Consider the following 18,941-nt stretch of genomic DNA (forward strand, 5'->3'; position numbering starts at 1 on the left):
ATATATATATATATATATACATCAGATCTAAAACCTGCTCTACGTAATCTTAAATCCCAAAAGCTATTTGATGAGTTATACATAAGCAGGTGATGAGGCCTCTTAATAAAAACAATTGTGAGTTCAAGGCTCACATATATGAACATATGTTTACTTCAATATGTTGTTTCTTTGTCTCGTTTGGACATGTGTATTGATTTAATTTATTGATACTCTGAATTAATTTTCTCCAAATCCTCCAAGTGGGTTGCGAGAAGAAGAAAGATATATAGGTATAATTTCAATATGCACTCTCCACTAAGCATAAACTCCCAATACTGTAAGGGCCGCGAGAATTATTACAATATTAAGTCATGAAGGCTTCGTTTATTTTTTATTATTGGGATGTATAAGTAAAATAATACACGTGTTTCCAATGCATTAATATAGAGCCTCGTTGCCAATCTAAGAACCCCGGTATCGGTACTAATTATTGTAAATAGGAAGGTTAAGTTAATAAACTCAAACAGTCTAAATAAACATATTATAATTACTACAAAGTATTTTTATTGTTATCATGTCATTCAAATAACTCATATAGAAAAATAAACGGAGTCCATGTAAATATATAGCAGGAAAGATAAAAGTCCTATTCTCCCTATTTGTTGTACCAAATAATTACCATTTATACCTTAGAAATGCTATCAATCTCTACCTACCACCTACTAAATCACACAACAAATCTCGAGTATTCAATCAAACTAATCTGTATGTTGTCACCCCCAGTAATTGGCTATTTAAGAAGCACTTCAATTGGTGCTGGAAGACACAACATTGGCAACTTCATTTTTGCTTCAACTATAGTAATGGCTTCTCAGATATCTTCGTCAACTTTGTTTTTTCTGTTGGGTTTGATTATTGTTGCTAATAGATGTGATGCTCGTCATTTTGATGCACTTGAGGGTTTTAATAAAGACAACAAATTTGTGATTCCACTTCCACAGGAGCAACCTAATGGAGACAACAAATTTGTGATTCCACTTCCACAGGAGCAACCTAATGGAGACACCAAATTTGTCATTCCACTTCCACAGGGGCAACGTAATGAAGACAACAAATTTGTGATTCCACTTCCACAGGAGCGACCTAATGGAGACAACAAATTTGTCATTCCACTTCCACAGGAGCAACCTAATGGAGACACCAAATTTGTCATTCCACTTCCACAGGAACAACCTAATGGAGACAACAAATTTGTGATTTCACTTTCACAGCAACAACCTAATGGAGACAACAAATTTGTGATTCCACTTCCACAGCAGCAACCTAATGGACACAACAAATTTGTCATTCCACTTCCACAGGGGCAACGTAATGGAGACAACCAATTTGTGATTCCACTTCCACAGGAGCGACCTAATGGAGACAAAAAATTTGTCATTCCACTTCCACAGGAGCGACCTAATGAAGACAACAAATTTGTGATTCCACTTTCACAGCAGCAACCGAATGGAGATACCAAATTTGTGATTCCACTTCCACAGGAGCGACCTATTGGAGACAACAAACTTGTGATTCCACTTCCACAGGAGCGACCTAAAGGAGACAACAAATTTGTGATTCCACTTCCACAGCAACAACCTAATGGAGACAACAAATTTATCATTCCACTTCCACAGGGGCAACGTAATGGAGACAACCAATTTGTGATTCCACTTCCACAGGAACGACCTAATGAAGATAACAAATTTGTCATTCCACTTTCACAGCAGCAACCGAATAGAGATACCAAATTTGTGATTCCACTTCCACAGCAGCAACTTAATGGAGACAACAAATTTGTCATTCCACTTCCACAGCAGCAACCTAATGGAGACAACAAATTTGTCATTCCACTTTCACAGGGGCAACGTAATGGAGACAACAAATTTGTGATTCCACTTCCACAGGAGCGACCTATTGGAGACAACAAACTTGTGATTCCACTTCCACAGGAGCGACCTAAAGGAGACAACAAATTTGTGATTCCACTTCCACAAGAGCAACCTAATGGAGACAACAAATTTGTGATTCCACTTCCACAGGAGCAACCTAATGCAGACAACAAAATATTCATTCCACGTCCTAATGGTGACAACAAATAGTCATTTCACTTCCACATGAACATCCTGATGGAGACAATAAAGTGTTATTTCATAGAACTTTAATAATTGGGGATTATATAAATTACACCCATAGAACTATGTCTCAAATAAATCTACATGAATAACACATTTGATAAATGTGTAGAATATGCTCTTTTCAATATTTATGTGTCTCAAAAACCGTAATACTCTTTTCAGTATTTATGTGCCTCAAAAATCTTTATACTTTTTTCAATATTTATGTATCTCAACAATCTAAATGCGCACAGGAGCAAGCCCAAGCAAGGCCCACAGGGCTTGGCCTTGGGCTACCTTTTGGACTACATGTTCATTAGTTTTTCTTCTTTTTATATATATATAAACATACACATGTAAATTGGGCTTATTTGACATAGCTTACCCTAAGTTAAGCCCTTGAACTCTTTTTTTTTTCTTTAAACCCATCAATTTTTGTTGGTTTTTAGCCCTTAGTTAATGTAAGCACAAAAAAATAAATTAAGAGGTAAAAAGCGGAAGTACATGAGGAGAAAAATCAAATCAAATTTATTGTAGCCCAAGCCCATGTTTGTACAAGAAAATATATCAAATTTATTGTAGCCCAAGCCCATGTTTGTACAAGAAAATATAAATTGTCATCTAATCTTCCTCATCAAAACGCGAGCAGCTGTTGTATGAGGAAAAGAAAATCACAATTTCTCTTGTACAAGAAAAGTTTGTTTCATCTTGTGATTTTTTCAACATCAGATTGTAATTCTTCCCAAGATTTTTAATTTTTTTTATTTTATCTAAATATTTCATAATAAATAAACAAGTTTAGATATAAAAAAAAAATATTTATGAAATTTATGATTATTTTGATTTTTCAATTTGCCCCTAGCTCTCGGAGTAATATTGATAAGAATTAGTTGTATTAATTCTCATAATATGTATTAAACTTGTAATGATAAATTATAATAATTTAATTTTTTGAATGAATTTGCAATAATTATAAAATTTTGACAGGGTCAAGCAAAAGTTCTGGCTTCGCCGCTGAATGTGCATGCTCAACTCATAAACTCTATGGTGTTGTTCTTCTGTTACAATTTTTTTTTTCCTTTTTAGTAAATTATGACCATTCTTCCTTAGATTTGGTAAAATTATAAATATTTTCGTCTTATTTGAAAAATTACAAATACTTCATTGATTTTAATATCCGTTTAACGATGAGCCCACACCATTAGCCTACATTAGGTTTTCACCCAATTTTTATGGTGAACTACCTAAAATATTAAGGGATAGTTACATTCTCCTACCCTAAAGTTTGGTGTAATTACACGTAGAGCTCTTATGGTTTGAAAAAATTACATTTACGATCCCTGATGTATGCTTCCGTCAAACAAATAAGACACGCATTAGTCAAAATTATCTGAATTTGCTGATATTAACAACAAATTGAATAAAAATTAATATTTATCCTTGATTAATTTAAAATTCACTTATTCCAGATCAAATTATTTAATTGGACTAAACTACCCTTATAATTATGAAAATATAATTGTGTTCTTCTCTTTCCATGTTTTTCTCTAAAAATTGATGGTTATATTGGCAATTTAGTCAATATATTATTATTACAAGGACTTAAAAAAGCGCAAGTGAGTGTGTGAGAAAAGTGTCATGAACCCATGCGTCTCGGACAAGGAGAAAAGTAGTCAGGTTTTGGCCCACAAAGCTCTAAGTTACCTAAATCCAACTCAAATTAAGCCCATAGCTCTTAAACTGCAAACATTAGTTTTAACAAAATAAAATGGCTTCTCAAATTGATATAACATCTCTTATTACAATACATTTCATACATACATACAATCCCATGTACATGCAATCCCTATGGAAAGTCGCACTGTCTGTACGTGATATTATAATTGTCATTTAATTAGCTCATATTTGATTAGATCTAATTTGGGCTAAATTTTTTTTGAATACTCAATTAATCTGCTGATGTAGAAGTAGTAAAATGATATAGTTATTAGCTCATTGTTTTTTGTGCTCGAATTTTTACCATGCATATATGTATATATGTGGTTGTCAAGAAAATTAGTTTTGATATAATCATGGTATACATGAATCGTCGGAGGGTGTTTTGTCAATATTCAATGAATGAGGTAAATGTGACAAAGTAAGATGAACGCTGATTCAGGCTTTCTGATTATTGGACTTAATGCAATTTATAGCCCATGTGATATTGCAAATCAACAAATTATCCTTATATGATAAAAAATTAAAATTTTTTCATCATTTGTAAGTATAGAAATATATATATATATATATGTATTAGTATAGATTAGTATTGATAACATAGGGGGATAAATTGATATATTTTAAAAAATACAGAGGGATAAATTGAAATATTTTAAAAAACACGGGTGGGTAAATTGCTAATATTTTTTTTATACGGGATAATTTGCTCATTTTATACGAAGATAAATTGATTCGTTTTAGAAAATACAAGGGGATAAATTGATGCATTTTAAAAAACACAGGTGGGTAAATTGTCTATTTCTTTATACGAAGTAATTTATTTTTTTGTAATATCACAGGATTTGTTTGATTTTTTTTTAAAAGAAAACACACTTAATATAGGTATGAACTAATGAATGTAAAGATGTCAAAAATAGTAGTCAAGATCAATTAATCACCATTTATAACATAGCAAATGCTGTCAAATGTGTTCACCTCCAAAGTTGGCTATTTAAGCAGCTATTGAATTGGCGGAAGGGAGACACACATTGCCAACTTCATTTCATCCTTATTTAGTTACTAAGTCATAGAATGCTCTGTTGGAGTAACTACGTACAGTGGCTTCTCGACGCTCACTGTCCATGATATTTTCTGCCGTTGGGCTTGATCGTTGCTGCTTGCAAATGTGATGTTCATCAGTTTCAAGAAATTGAGAGTCCACTACCTATCCTTAGTACATCTGATCATGCTTCTAGCCCAGACAATGTTCAAGCACCTGAGAAAACTTAAGTCTCCTGATTCTGATGCTTTTTATTTTATTGGATATGGTTATCCTTATCCGACAATACCGATTCAGTCTGTCTCAACAAACCGGTGCAGTCAATCCCAATAGTCCCGTGATTATAGAAACTTGCAGTTGACATACTTAATTTTACAAGCTAATGAGTCCTAGCTTAATTGACATAGTTGAGACTCTAAGGTTGTGAGTACGAACATTACCAACCTATAGGATGTTTCCACTTTAATAGTAGGTGTTGACTATATATAATTATCTAATATATACGAATTGTATATAATTGTCATTGTTGGTGGTAATTATTACACAGTGATATTTTATATTGGTGATTGTAATCGACTTATTTATTAAAAAAAAATTAATTTATTGATTTTATTTAAAAAGAAAAGTTAAATTTATGAGGTTTCGATCATAATTAAATTTAAAAAAAAAAAAAGAAAAAGAAAGGGAGAAAGAACAAAAAAGGTGGACCCTCCATCATGTGAAAGGCTAATATAAATTAGTGATTATCTTATGGGAACTTGGGAAGAATAATATCCCAAATTGACAACCAAAAATTATTGAAAAATATGGTCTAATTTGGTGATTGGTATGAGAGAGGAGATCTGATCTGAAGCAGCAGCAGACCCGTGAAAGGTTTTTAACTTAGCTACGACCCGTGAGTTGTGACTTCTCAATCCCTCCACTTTACTCTCCTCAATCCTGTCGTGATTTTCACCTCCACCTTTATTTGTTTATTTGTTTTCATAAATAACCATTTTTTTAAAATTTGATCAATTATAAATATTTTTTTATTGTTTAAAAAATTAACGACATTCTCTCAATTTTGACTGTTGTTCTTCCAACAACTAACACAATACGTTAGTTTTTGTTAGGTTTTCATTCATTTTTTAGGCGAAATGATCAAAATATTCTTGTGGGCTGTGCATTATAATTTAGCTTGTCTTTAAAATTTGTTTGCGGCTAAGTGGGTAATTAGTTTTATAATTTTTTTAATTTTTCCATCCACTTTGTCCCTATATTTTTTATTTTTTGAAAAAGAAAAAAATATGATAAGAAAAAAGTTAATAGTTTCAGGTCTCCAGATGGTATTGATAATTTTCAAACAATTAAGGTATTTGTAATAATGTCAAATTTCAGAAAACCTAGTTGTAACTAAACATTTTTGTTTAACAAAAAGTTAAGCCTTTATTTTATTTTTTTAAGACAAAGTTTTGATTTATTTGATTTTATTGATATCAAATGCCTTATTCCTCCTTGTTTATTTCTTTCTTATTTTGGAAGATTTTAAAGTCAAGTACATTGTATTTTTTTAAGCGCTAATTAAATAATTATATTAATAATTTAATAAATTAAATTATATATTAATATTCAATCAATCCATCTGCCATCACTATAATTAAGAACGATGACACAAATTACAATAAATTCATTACAGTGAGATAAATACCCACTCATCCCATCCAATTCATCCAATAAACAAATAAATTAAAAAAAAAAAACACGAAAAAGCTTTTCATCGTGCCAAATATGACTGATGTTGTAATAACTTAAATATATGAAACATCATCTCATTTAAAAATTAAATTGTTAAAAAATATTTAATATTTAATACATCGTTTCATGTGAGTAGTGTTTTGTTTTTATTTAATATTTCTAATATATTCCCTTGAATGCAGACGATGTGATAAATACGAGACTCTTTTATGGTAAATAAGTGGACAGAAATTCGAATTCAAAATTTCTTATTAGGTCTGATTTCTATGCCATGTTAAATGATCATCTAATTGAAAATTTTAAATTGTTATTAAAGAAGAATCATTTAATATTGTGTAAAGTTACAACGAACTCTCCTGAAATTTGACATAACTACAAATACTCCCTTATTGTTTGAAAAGTTACCAATAGTCCTCTGACTTTAATAGCCCTCCAGCAACTATCTCAATTTGTTAGTCTCATTCCATCTATTTTTTGTGGTGAACGGATTAAAATATAAATTATAGTATTACTTATTTTTAAAAATTATTTAAGTTTTTTTGGACTAAGCAAATAGTTTTCTACAATTTTTATAACTTTTTCCATCCACCTCGTCTATTGTCTTTAGACAAAAATTTAACTTTTCAAAAAAAAAAAAAAATAGTATGATCAAAATTGACAATTTCAAGTCCCTATTTAAGGATTATACAATTCCATTAAACATCAAACACCATTGATAATTGACAACAAGCGAAGGGAGTATTCATAATTATGAAAAATTTTAAGAGTGCCTATTGTAATTATATTAAATATTTCTAGTAATTTATGGATGAATTAATTATTAATTAATATCTTAATATAATAATTTAATTATCGTTCAAATTAAAAAAATTACATAAATAATAATTCCAAGTTAGTAAGCACTCGTGCTTATATATATAAGTGACAAAAGAATTAATCTTTTGATGTGGACAAAATTAATTAAAAAATTGCGATGAAGGGAAAACAAAAAAAGATGGAAGCGTAGGCATAAAACACCCGCGACATAGACATCAACAACATTAATTATCTTATATATATGTCAGCAATCAAATCCAAATCGACAGCTGCAAAAATATGTGTAACAAACTTATAACATAGAATATGCCCGTTATTATTAATTTGCATGCACGTAGACAACATATATAAATCAAACAAAAGTAGATACAAACAACGTCCCTTTATTCATTTTTTGTTCGATTCCGTTAAAAGAGCGTCAATTATATTCAAATTCAAATATTAATCTAATATAACGATAATAGTAGTTATTCTGCTTTAATAGTAGTTATTGATTAAATATTAAGATATTTGATATTGATAATTAGTATATTAATTGTTATAATTGTCAGTGATTGAGACCATGTTATGATTGTAATCAATTTCTAAAAAAAAAAACATATTTTCTTTCATTAATCAATAAAAATATTTGATTTGAATCATAACTATTTCTTAAAAATTCTAGTTTATTTGGACTCAGTTCGGCCAAACTTGAACCACTCATACGGCAAGTGTAATATACTTGTCGTGGAATTAGTGTACAGTTTAGAAAAAATGACCAATTAATTATATTGCAAATGCGATACACTTACTGTGTGATAGATTTAATTTAGCCAAATTTGATCCGAACAAGAATTTTTTCTATTTTTTGGAAAAATTCTATCACCATAATTTCAGCCAAATAAGAAACAAACAAAAACAACACACACACAAACATTCATAACCACATAAAGAATCTCGTTAATGTCTGTGTTTCTTTTCATTGGATTTGGACAAATCCACACACGAGATCTCTCCCGCGCCTTTTCATCATGGTAAGCCGTTCAACTTACAACTAGTTACATTGTACAAAACCAAAAGTAACCAACCATCCGTGAACATCAGCAGAGCACGTTTGATTCGCGTCGAGGGTCGAGGTCGTCGATGATCTGAAATTGATCTAACAATAATTTGGTATAATTAAAATTTAGGACTAAAAATTTTATAAATTCTCTATATTTAAATTTATCCAAATAAATATACCCATGAATGTTATAACTTCATAGTTAAGATTGAGGTCTCATGAAGTATGAACAAGTTCGAGTTCATAATTTCAAGTTTTACGAATATACGAGTATTTATCTCATTTTATGCGAGTTTAATTTATTAATACAATAATATAATTATATAATTACCATTTGAAAAAAAAATATAAAAAAAAAAACTTTATATTAAGAAGTCAGAATCTGTAATTTTAAATACACGAGAATTTCGTCAACAAAGACAAAAGTAAACTACAAGGCTTGTTCCTGGGAAATGGAAATTCTTGATTGTTGGAAGAAGTTGAGGGGGCCATTTTATTGAACATGTCGGAATCAATGTGATCGAAGACGACTGTTTCTCGTGTCTGAAACTGAAGTCTGCCTTTTAGATTACAACTGGCTTAGGAAAATGACCTGACCAACTTACCTGCAATTTGTCACTCACACTAATTATGGCACTTAAACTACCCACAAATTTTAATGGAGAGAAATATAAAGATAAATATATTTATTTATTTTGTTGAAAATATTTAGAATGTTTATTATGTTACTGAGAGACGGAGAAAGATAAAGTAAAATGTCCTAAATTGTGTTTTTATTTATTTTTCAACAAAAACTTGGTAAAAAAATTATTTATAAATGGGTAGAAGGTCAGCCAAATCCCCCGTTTAAGTATAGGTGGGGCTTACACACACACACACATATATATAAATATATATAATACACTTATAATACAAATTAGGCCATACGTTGGTACTTAGATATATGTAAAAACTGATCTCGCCTATTGAATTCATTGTTTTATCCGTCTTTTCTTTTTGAAAATTACAATAAGCTCCACTGAAATTTGGCATAATTACAAATACCCACTAGTTGTTTGAGAAAAAAATTTATATACTCCCTGATGTTTTATGAAATTATATAATCTTTGGATGGAGGTATAGAATTATCAACTTTACCCTTACTTTTTTTTTATTAAAAAAAAAGAAAAAATAGACTAGATGGATGGAAAAAATTATAAAACAAAAGTATCACTTAGTCCATAAAAAACTTCAGAAAAAGAAAATATACAATGATATTTTGGTCAATTTACCATAAAAAATTAATGAAAGTCTAACAGGGACTAACAGATTGATCTAACTGTTAGACCGTTATTAAAATGAGAAGTTATAAGTAATTTCTCGAACAAAGATGGAGTATTTGTAATTATGTCAAACTTTAGTTGAGCATTTATAATTTACTTTTTTTTTTTTTTTTGCAATTATTTGTATGTAACATTTAGATGCAAAATTAAAGATTTATTTTGTAAAAAAATGCAGAATAATGTGGCCTTTTAAGTGTGTAGAAAGAAATAAAAGAAAGTTGCATAAAATTGTGTACACCAAAAAATAGAAAAAAATATAATTTAGCCCCTGTGATATTGTAAATGTGCAAATTATTTTTTATAAAAGAATTAGCAATTTGCTCCTCTATATTTTTTAAAATTAAGCAATTTACCCCCTAGATAAGGGGTAAATTGGTTTATTTTAAAAAATCCAAGAACAAATTACTAATTTTTTTAAAGGTGGTAATTTTCTCATTTACAATATGATTGAGGATAAATTACATGAAACCCCTAAAAAATACCAATATTTCTTTTACCCTAATTCTGAAAACAAAAATGGGTAGGAAGCAGTTGTCAAGATCAAGAGATAAAGTTGAGCATCCCCGACGCCGCGCTTGGTAAATAGCTTTTTTATATCTCAAAAACAAGATATCGCGTTTCCGAACATATAAAAGTTGCTACACCACCTTGCCATCTCAAATATGCTAATTTTAACACTATTATACCCTGAATACAAATAAATAATAGTTTCATCACATCATTACCTACATTATTTATTTATTTATTTATTTGATTTGGGTTGTAGGTGGTTAGTCAACTCACATCCTCTAAATGGTAGTGGACCTGAGAAAAGAGAGCAGATCATTAGACTCGCTGGGTGGTCCTCATCTAAAACCCTCTAATACTTAAGTTAATAATGTATTCGAGATTGGATAGATAATAGAAATGCGATTGAAGTAATCTAAAGTGAGTTATGGGTGCAATAAAACGTCTTACTATAAATGAACCATACATAGAGTATTGTAGTGCCTAGGTGGGTCCACTTACATGCTTGAGAGGTCCACTCATATTCTACCACGTGTTGTCGTTCTAGCCCATTGACGTCATATAAATCAATGGTCTACAAGTGCGGATCTTCAGGGTCGGATTGTGGACCTGGTTCGTGATTCGGACCCGACCCCAACTGTCAAAGTAAGCGACTTCTCCGGGTCGGGTTGTGGATCCAAGTCGCGACCCAACCCGATATTCTGACCTGCGGATCTTGGATTCTCCTGGTATTCTTGTAATATTGGTTTATCTCGAGGGCATTTCGACTTTTTACATGGTTGTTCTCTTAATCCCCCATCATTACTCCCTCAATTCTTCTTAGTGTATGAATGTATACTACGAGAATTTGAACAGTCATTTATTTTCAACCATTGGATTTGTCAGAGTCCTCTGCATCATGCCATCCGCTTTGCCACATCTTTTCATGATCCACCGCCTATATATATACGTGGGCCATTTGACTTATACTTCATTTCACTCTTACAAGCTGCTTTCATAGCCGCGATCTGCTTTCAAATATCCTTTCGCCAGGTGCCCTTTGCGATCTCCTTTTTAATTCTTATTACATCATGGCTGTAAAATTTATATGAAATGTATTGTAATTAAGTATCCGCAACGACTTTTTATTTATAATTATGATAATTAATCATAGTAAAAAGTCATATTTCCTCTGGTGTGGCTTATATATCTTAAACAAAATATTCTTTTATAACAGAAAACAGAATATTTATATATATATATATAAGAAAGCTGATTATTTCACTTGTGCATGTTACATATATAAAATATTTTTGAAATATACATATAACATAAATTTTATAATATATATAAATATATATACACACACACAATAAAGTACAGTATCCTGATGTGAACTGTATGAATAAAAATACGAGCTGAGTGAGCCAAATGTATAAATAAGGAAAAAAGATAGAAAAACTCCAAATAATTTATTGGTACGTGTGGCCAAGTGTGTCAAAAATTTTATACATCTCGCAATTGACCAGTCCAAAACAAAAAACATTAAAATATTTACGTAAATTTGATGTTTTAAATAATTAAACCTAATAAAACATTAATAATGAATTCTTACATTAAAGCCGTATTACTACATTTATTTCGATTTCAGTTTCAAACCTTAATTTTTGTTTTCGGGCATTAAACGAATTAAATTTTTAATTTTAAATCTTGTTACATATTTTATTTCAAATCTATCCTTAAATGAAATTAATGATGTAATTTTTGTACTTATGTATATTTTAATTAAAATAAAAGAATGCAACAAAATTTAAATTAGAAAACCGAATTTTCTGAGCAGATGTTCAATACAAAATCGGGAAACACTTGTAATTAGAAAAAAATAATTCTTACAACTTGATTCAGGACAACGTAAAGACAAATCCTTTATTCCCTACCTCTGCAATTTTTATATTATAATAATTGATAGGTAAAAAATTAAAATATATGTAATGCTTGAGAAAAATCTTGTCCAAAGCAGACTGGTCGAGTTAAATCAATCATACAGTAAATGTGATATACTTAGTATGTGATTGATTATTTACCTTAAACTATATAGCAATCACATAACTAGTATATTACATTTACTATATAATTAGTTTAGCGCCGACCAAACCTGATCTAAATTAGTATTTTCCGATAATATTCTTATGTATAATATCAATCCTTTGTATACGAATCATGTGATATCTACAAAAGACCTAAAGCAAAACACATGTAGGTCAAAATCCAAATCATTCACCGGATCTGGACCCAAATACCCTCACTTGGAATATCTTGATGAACCACAAAGACAAGGTAGTATCCTGCTGGTGCAAGATTGCCCGACCCGGGTGTCCCGACCCGAACTTGGTATGTGGATTTTCCCACTGCTGTCACGTCCCCGTGGCTGAGAACCAATAGCCTTTGGTTCATCGAAAATGAGTGGGTATTAAATGATGGGGCAACCATCGTTACCATGACAGATGTGCTATTTAGCCTACCCGGAGGAATCGTGAACCGAATCGGTAGTTGTTGCCCGTACCTGATTTCAGATTGTGAAACGGGTGAAATAATCTTGGGTCGGAGGTACGAGAGTTTCGGATCCAAATACCGTGGAGAAAATGCTTGTAGAGTTAAATCTGTCGGGAATAGAACTCCTGTGAAGTTGTAGTAAGTATGAGGATTGCTCCCGCCTACAAGAACCCGACCGTCACGAAGTAACACTGCTGTCGAGTGGTACATACGAGGTGTGGAACTCGGATTCTGCACCTCGAATCTTGATCCTATCGGGTTGTCGGGTCTGTAGATGACCGGAGCCAGAACTGGGCTCCGACCCAATTCCCATCCAGCAGTGCCCGAGCCTGCCCCGTTGATTATCAAGACTTCACCATTTGGTAGCAACAACATGTCACTCATGACCCGACCCATGGGCATTGTCTCCATGACCCACTGAGGATTCAAGTCGTTTATTCGGATCCTCCCGCATGTGTTGAGGGCCCCCACAAAATCACCATTATTCGCTCTAACATAAGCACCTTTTGGCGCTCCACCACACACCAGAACTTCAGTTTCAGCATTGTTCTTCAGTGGAAGCAAAACTGCAGAGCCCGTGCTCGGGTAACTCCGTGGATCCCCACCCGGCATCGTCGGGTACGTTCTGACCACCGACCCGTTTAAGTAATTGAACAATATAGCTCGATTGTTGGCGAAAATGAATAGATTTCCATCCCCATTCAGAAAAACAAACGGGTATAAGTTGTTCTCTATCCTCGGATCATTGGTCTGAACAAGAAACGGCAGATTATACGACCCATCAGCCGATGACGTCTTCGGGTAGAACTCATAATTGAACTGCCGCCGTCCACCGACAACAATCTGCCTTCCGTCCGGCAGAATGTGATTGGTGGCGTACCAACGTCTCTGTGTGAGCCCACGGCTGATTTCTCGCCAGTCGCAAGTGCTATTCCTGCATGGTTCGTAAATTCTGATGGCGTGGTCTCCATCATTGAACCCTCCCGTTTGGACCAGAGTTCCATCCGGCATGACGGCGCCGGAGGAGCACCAGACGTCGGTGAGCACCATGAGTGGGCGGATGGAGTTCGAAGCTACATCGTACTCCACCGAGTGCGCTGTACAGTCGACCGGCAACACCGTGTCGTTAGGGTCCCTACGGCATTTCCCGTCTGGTAAGGATATGTTGGAGGGGCCGAAATCTGTGCGATCAAACATGACAACGCGGTCGGTGTGGAGGAGCTGCATGTGCATTGCTGATATGCCGATGTTGGATAGGAGCAAATCCCACCTGCCATCGGCGGCGCGTGTTAGAATATTCCGGTGTGTCAGGAAGAGAAGTAGGAGGAGGAGGAGATGACGGCGGAGGACGGTGGAAAGAACGAGTGTGTGAGCCATGTTCGGGGTGGGAGATCAGTGGTGAAATGGTAGCAAGGTCGATTGGGGGCTGCTTTAAATTGTTGAGGTTGGGATGCAGAGAGCTATAATGGGCGACCTCCACACGCAAGTAAAACGCGTGGAAATTAAATTTTTGGCGTTTTTTGTAATTTGTGTTTTCTGTTGAAAAAATAATTTCCCTATTTTCATTATATTTTGGTATTTTGGAGATTTTATGGATATTGTGTGTATGGTGGTGGGCAACATGGAAGCCATAACCATCGTCTTTGAGGTTGTGCCTCAAATCTAATATTATATCAAAACATTACATATTTTATATATTTACTTTTTTGTAGTATTATTTTTTAAAAAATCTAAATTTTATTATACACGTGTGACATATATCTATAAAGTAGAATAGAAACTAACATTAATTTGTAATTACATATTTGAATTGATTATGAATGGGAATAAGGTCCTCTCCAATGGCGAAAATTGTAATTTTAGTACTTAAATATGAAGGTGACAATTTTACGAATTCATTTTAGTATTTTTTTTTAATTTTAAAATATTTGCAAACATTAAAGATAAATAATCGAAATTGACTAAAATAATTGAAAAAGTACACCCAAATACATTGGTCATGTGCTCTCCTTCCCTTTTTAGTATATGACTAAAATTGCTGGCCCTTATACTTAATTATGGGACAAATTAAAGTCATAATTTTTCGTTTTCATCAATGTATAAATTTTATTTCAGAGTAAATTACAAGGGACTCTTATGAAATTTATCTTAATTATAAATACCTTTTTGTTATTTAAAAACTACAAACATTCTAATAAATATCCCTTTTCAATGAGTTATCACAAAGGGTATTTGTTAGGATATTTATAATTTTTCAAACAATGAGAAAATATATGCAACAAACCTCAAATAGTCCATTGTAATTTACCCTTATCCCTAATAAATAGAAGAGACTATTCTGACATTAAATTATCTAAATTATACCTTAGTCAACGTTCCGTTATGAAAAGTCAAAATTGAGGTTTCGTTTTTGAATAAGTGCGAAGGGAGGTTATATATAGAAGCTGAATAGCAGTCATTTGCAATGTTTCCAATTTGAGAAAGAATTAAAGGTCATAATCATAAGTACTGTAACGGTGTAAAATCAATTTATTGCAATTTTTTTTTAAAATAAGACTCGATTCAAGGCTATATTATTCACCAAATTCAAATTAAAAAACGAACTCAATAAATCAATATTTTAAATTAACTAAAATATTTAAAGTAAACAAAGAAACAAGACATTACTATACAAAAATATATTATATACCCACATCCGCAACACTCGAACTCACAACCTTTTAATTGTGAGGTCTCCACTGTATCGTTCAAATAAGGGTTTATTGACATTTATTGCAGAGTCTGACCACAAAAATTATGGTCAGGTGCCCATGAATGAGTCTGCTATTATACCTTATACTATGGCTCTAAATGTTTTTGACCTACCACTAATTAATTGATTAGCACAGACAACAACAGTTGTTTTTCCTAATTATTCAATAATATTATTTATTTGAGTTTATACTAAGATAATATAGTTTTTTATTATAATTAATTACCATAATGTAAATTAAAGAATTATGAAAAATATATACCAATTAACCATGTCTGCTCAGCAGCAATACGTAATTAGTCGTTCCCTTCTGTATGAGAAATCAAAAATATTAGTCATTGTTAAGAATCATGGCAAATATTTCGGTTATAAGTAAAACCATAACATATTTTGATTAATCATGGTCAGTACTTAAGTTTTTACATTAATTTTATTGATTGTGGTAGAAAATACTAATTTACTATAATTTTTATGTCGTGGTCATTTATGATGCAGCATGTAAGGAATAATCCATTCTCTTTGTAGTGTTTACAATATAAAGTTCATTTTCCTTTTTTATAATTTAAAAAAAAAAAAAAAAGAAGAACAAGAATGAATTATATTGATATCCATTGGAATTACATCTAATTGCATAAGTACTCTTTGTTCTTTTGCAAAATTACAACTACGCTCTCTCATGTTGTGTCGCTGTAACTTTTCTGTAATTTTTTGTTCTTGAGGAGTGAAGAGGTAAATTACAATTACGATTTCAGGAATGTTCTCATAACTTTGCAAAGAATATAGAATATTTGTGTATTAAATTTAAGGAATGTTTATATTTTTACCCCCTGATTTATGATTATTTATACAAACTATCCCTGTCTTTTATATAATCTATTCTTACTTTTCGACTCTCAGAAATAGTTTGTGTAAACAAATCATATACCAAGAAGTGTAAATATAATTATTTCTAAATTTAATTTCAAGAGTACAAATATAATTTACCAAAAGAAAGGAGAAGAAAATAGAATTGTTCGAAAGTGACAAAAAATGAAAAGCAGTGTGTTGTGATGTGATTGAAGAAATGGTCACGTGGAGATAGGTTGTTCCAGCAAGAATGTTGATTCTCTGACAACATATTATCACTGGATTATTCGTAGAATGTTTTGCTTCCTATCTAAATTTTTCATGAGGACAGGTCAAGAATGTTGTGCTTCATATCACTGGATTATTCGTAGGTTGTTCCTCTTTTGTGCGTGTATGGATTGATTGTGGGTAAATTATAGTATGAACTCGAACTAATATATTAATAAACTATGAATATTTTAAAAATTGTTTAACTAAATATTGTTAAAATAGGCATAGAATAATTTTGAAATAAATAAGAATAGGCATATCATAGAATTTAAACCTACATTTTTAGGTTTGTAAGAATTAATTAAAAGAAATAAAAAAAAAAGTGATGCGATTTTTTTTAGCAATACATCAATGTGATTAAGAACAGTAATAAATTATAATAACTAATATTAAGTGAAACAAATACCTACATGTCCGATGAGACTTGAACATATGGCTCGAATTTATTCATGGGACCTCAAACATAGTCTTAACCACTAAGCTAAGACATTGTTTGTGAGCGATGGAAAATTAAAGAGGGGAATAATTTCTATACCGACCAATTAATTCCATTAATATTGTATTTATATTAAAATATCTCATTTTGCTTAAATTGAAATGTTATTAATTTGGAAGTATTTATTCCCTTTTCTTTTGTGTCACTTTGATTAGATTCCTTTTATAAGGTGGTTGGCATTTCTTGTTATCTTTCTCAAACAATAATCACTTAATTGTAGCTGCCCTCTTCAATTTCCTTCTTTCTTTTACTTTATATGGATCAAATATAAAAATATCAAGCAATACCAATCAAAACATGTGACTTGCCACTCGATCGGTGCCCCGTTACGCGAGATATTATTAGCTCTGTCTTTCAATGAGCCTCACGAATTTATTCTGAAAATACTTCTCGCTAGAGAGAGGAGGTATCGGGTCTTATAAGCTCCTCGTCTACAACCAATATGGGACGCTTGCCCTTACCATAAAAAACATTAATTCATTTCAAAACTTATAAGATGCCGTAAAGTATTTGGTAACTTTTCTGCAAAATAATATTATAAGATAAAAAATAAAAAAAATATTAGGAGCTTATAATATCCATTAAAAAAAAGTAAGGATTTACCAACTTATTTTTATAATCTTAACGAACAGTTCGATTTTTTGTGAACGAATATGAATTTATCATCAGTAAAATGCATATACAAGTTTCATGATCTTATTTTATTTAAATGCTTCGACATATTTTTTTTAAAAATAAAATCTGACATTTTATAAGGTGGAAAAAAACATCAAATAAGCCAAACACCCTTTTAATGAATAGGTGGGAGGAGGAGAATCAAATATTTGGTCAAAAAATTGACATGTCTGTCCACAGTTACATGTGGAGCTAAACAGATCCCATCATTTTCTGTTTGCCTAATTTTCATAAGCATCAAAACTGAATATTTGTTACCTTGTCATTATAATCTACCCAACACAAGCGACACAGTTTCTGTTACATGTTCCATATATATATATGCAAATCAAAATTGTCTTACACAAGTCAATCAGATCTTGCTCGATTGATAAGTTTGTGGGTTCGAATTTTGCTAACGTGGATCTGTATCTCTACTTTTATAATAGTTTGTTGGTTTCTTTGTACGTATTTAATGATTTGAATTATTGGTGTATTGAATCAATTTTTAAATTTAAATATTTTAAATGATGTATAAATCGCATATTACAAAAAAGAATTTATTTACTTATGCAAACAATCTAATTTATTTAACTCCAATTGATGTAGACAATATTGGAATACCTACGCTAGCGAAAGCAAAAATCTACATAAAATTATATACAACATTTCTTGTTTAAGGCATTCGAGATAAACTATTTTATTTTATTTTATAGTTGCAATTTTGATATAATATTATATATATTATATTACTTCTGTTGCAAAAACTGACACAAATTTTGGTTGCTCGTTTTTCAATATCTCCCTGCATTGTGCTGTCATAACATTTTTCTCTTGACATTTTAAGAAAACGACAAACGGACATTCTAATGGCAGATATGATAAATTATCAACTATAATTTATATTTATCCCAAATTGACTTATTACTTATATATGATAGGTCAAATAAATCTTTTTATGGTCAAATTACCCTCATACTTTTTCCCACATTAATGAATGTGAGGAGGTATAATTCACTGTTAGTCTGTTATAAGAGTAGTTTAGTTGAAAACAAAAAGTTTGATATCCAATAA

The 18,941-nt window shown here is 31.5% G+C and overlaps 1 protein-coding gene across 1 annotated transcript; it reads right to left on the bottom strand.

Moving 5' to 3' along the window:
* On the bottom strand, window positions 12,202-14,302 carry LOC105166070 (aldehyde oxidase GLOX). The gene has a single exon (XM_011085290.2). The coding sequence runs from the start codon at window positions 14,224-14,226 to the stop codon at window positions 12,574-12,576; it is 1,653 nt and encodes a 550-aa protein (XP_011083592.1). The 5' UTR covers window positions 14,227-14,302; the 3' UTR covers window positions 12,202-12,573.

This window comes from Sesamum indicum, linkage group LG7 (genome assembly GCF_000512975.1).
Source record: "Sesamum indicum cultivar Zhongzhi No. 13 linkage group LG7, S_indicum_v1.0, whole genome shotgun sequence".
Classification (NCBI taxonomy): domain Eukaryota; kingdom Viridiplantae; phylum Streptophyta; class Magnoliopsida; order Lamiales; family Pedaliaceae; genus Sesamum; species Sesamum indicum.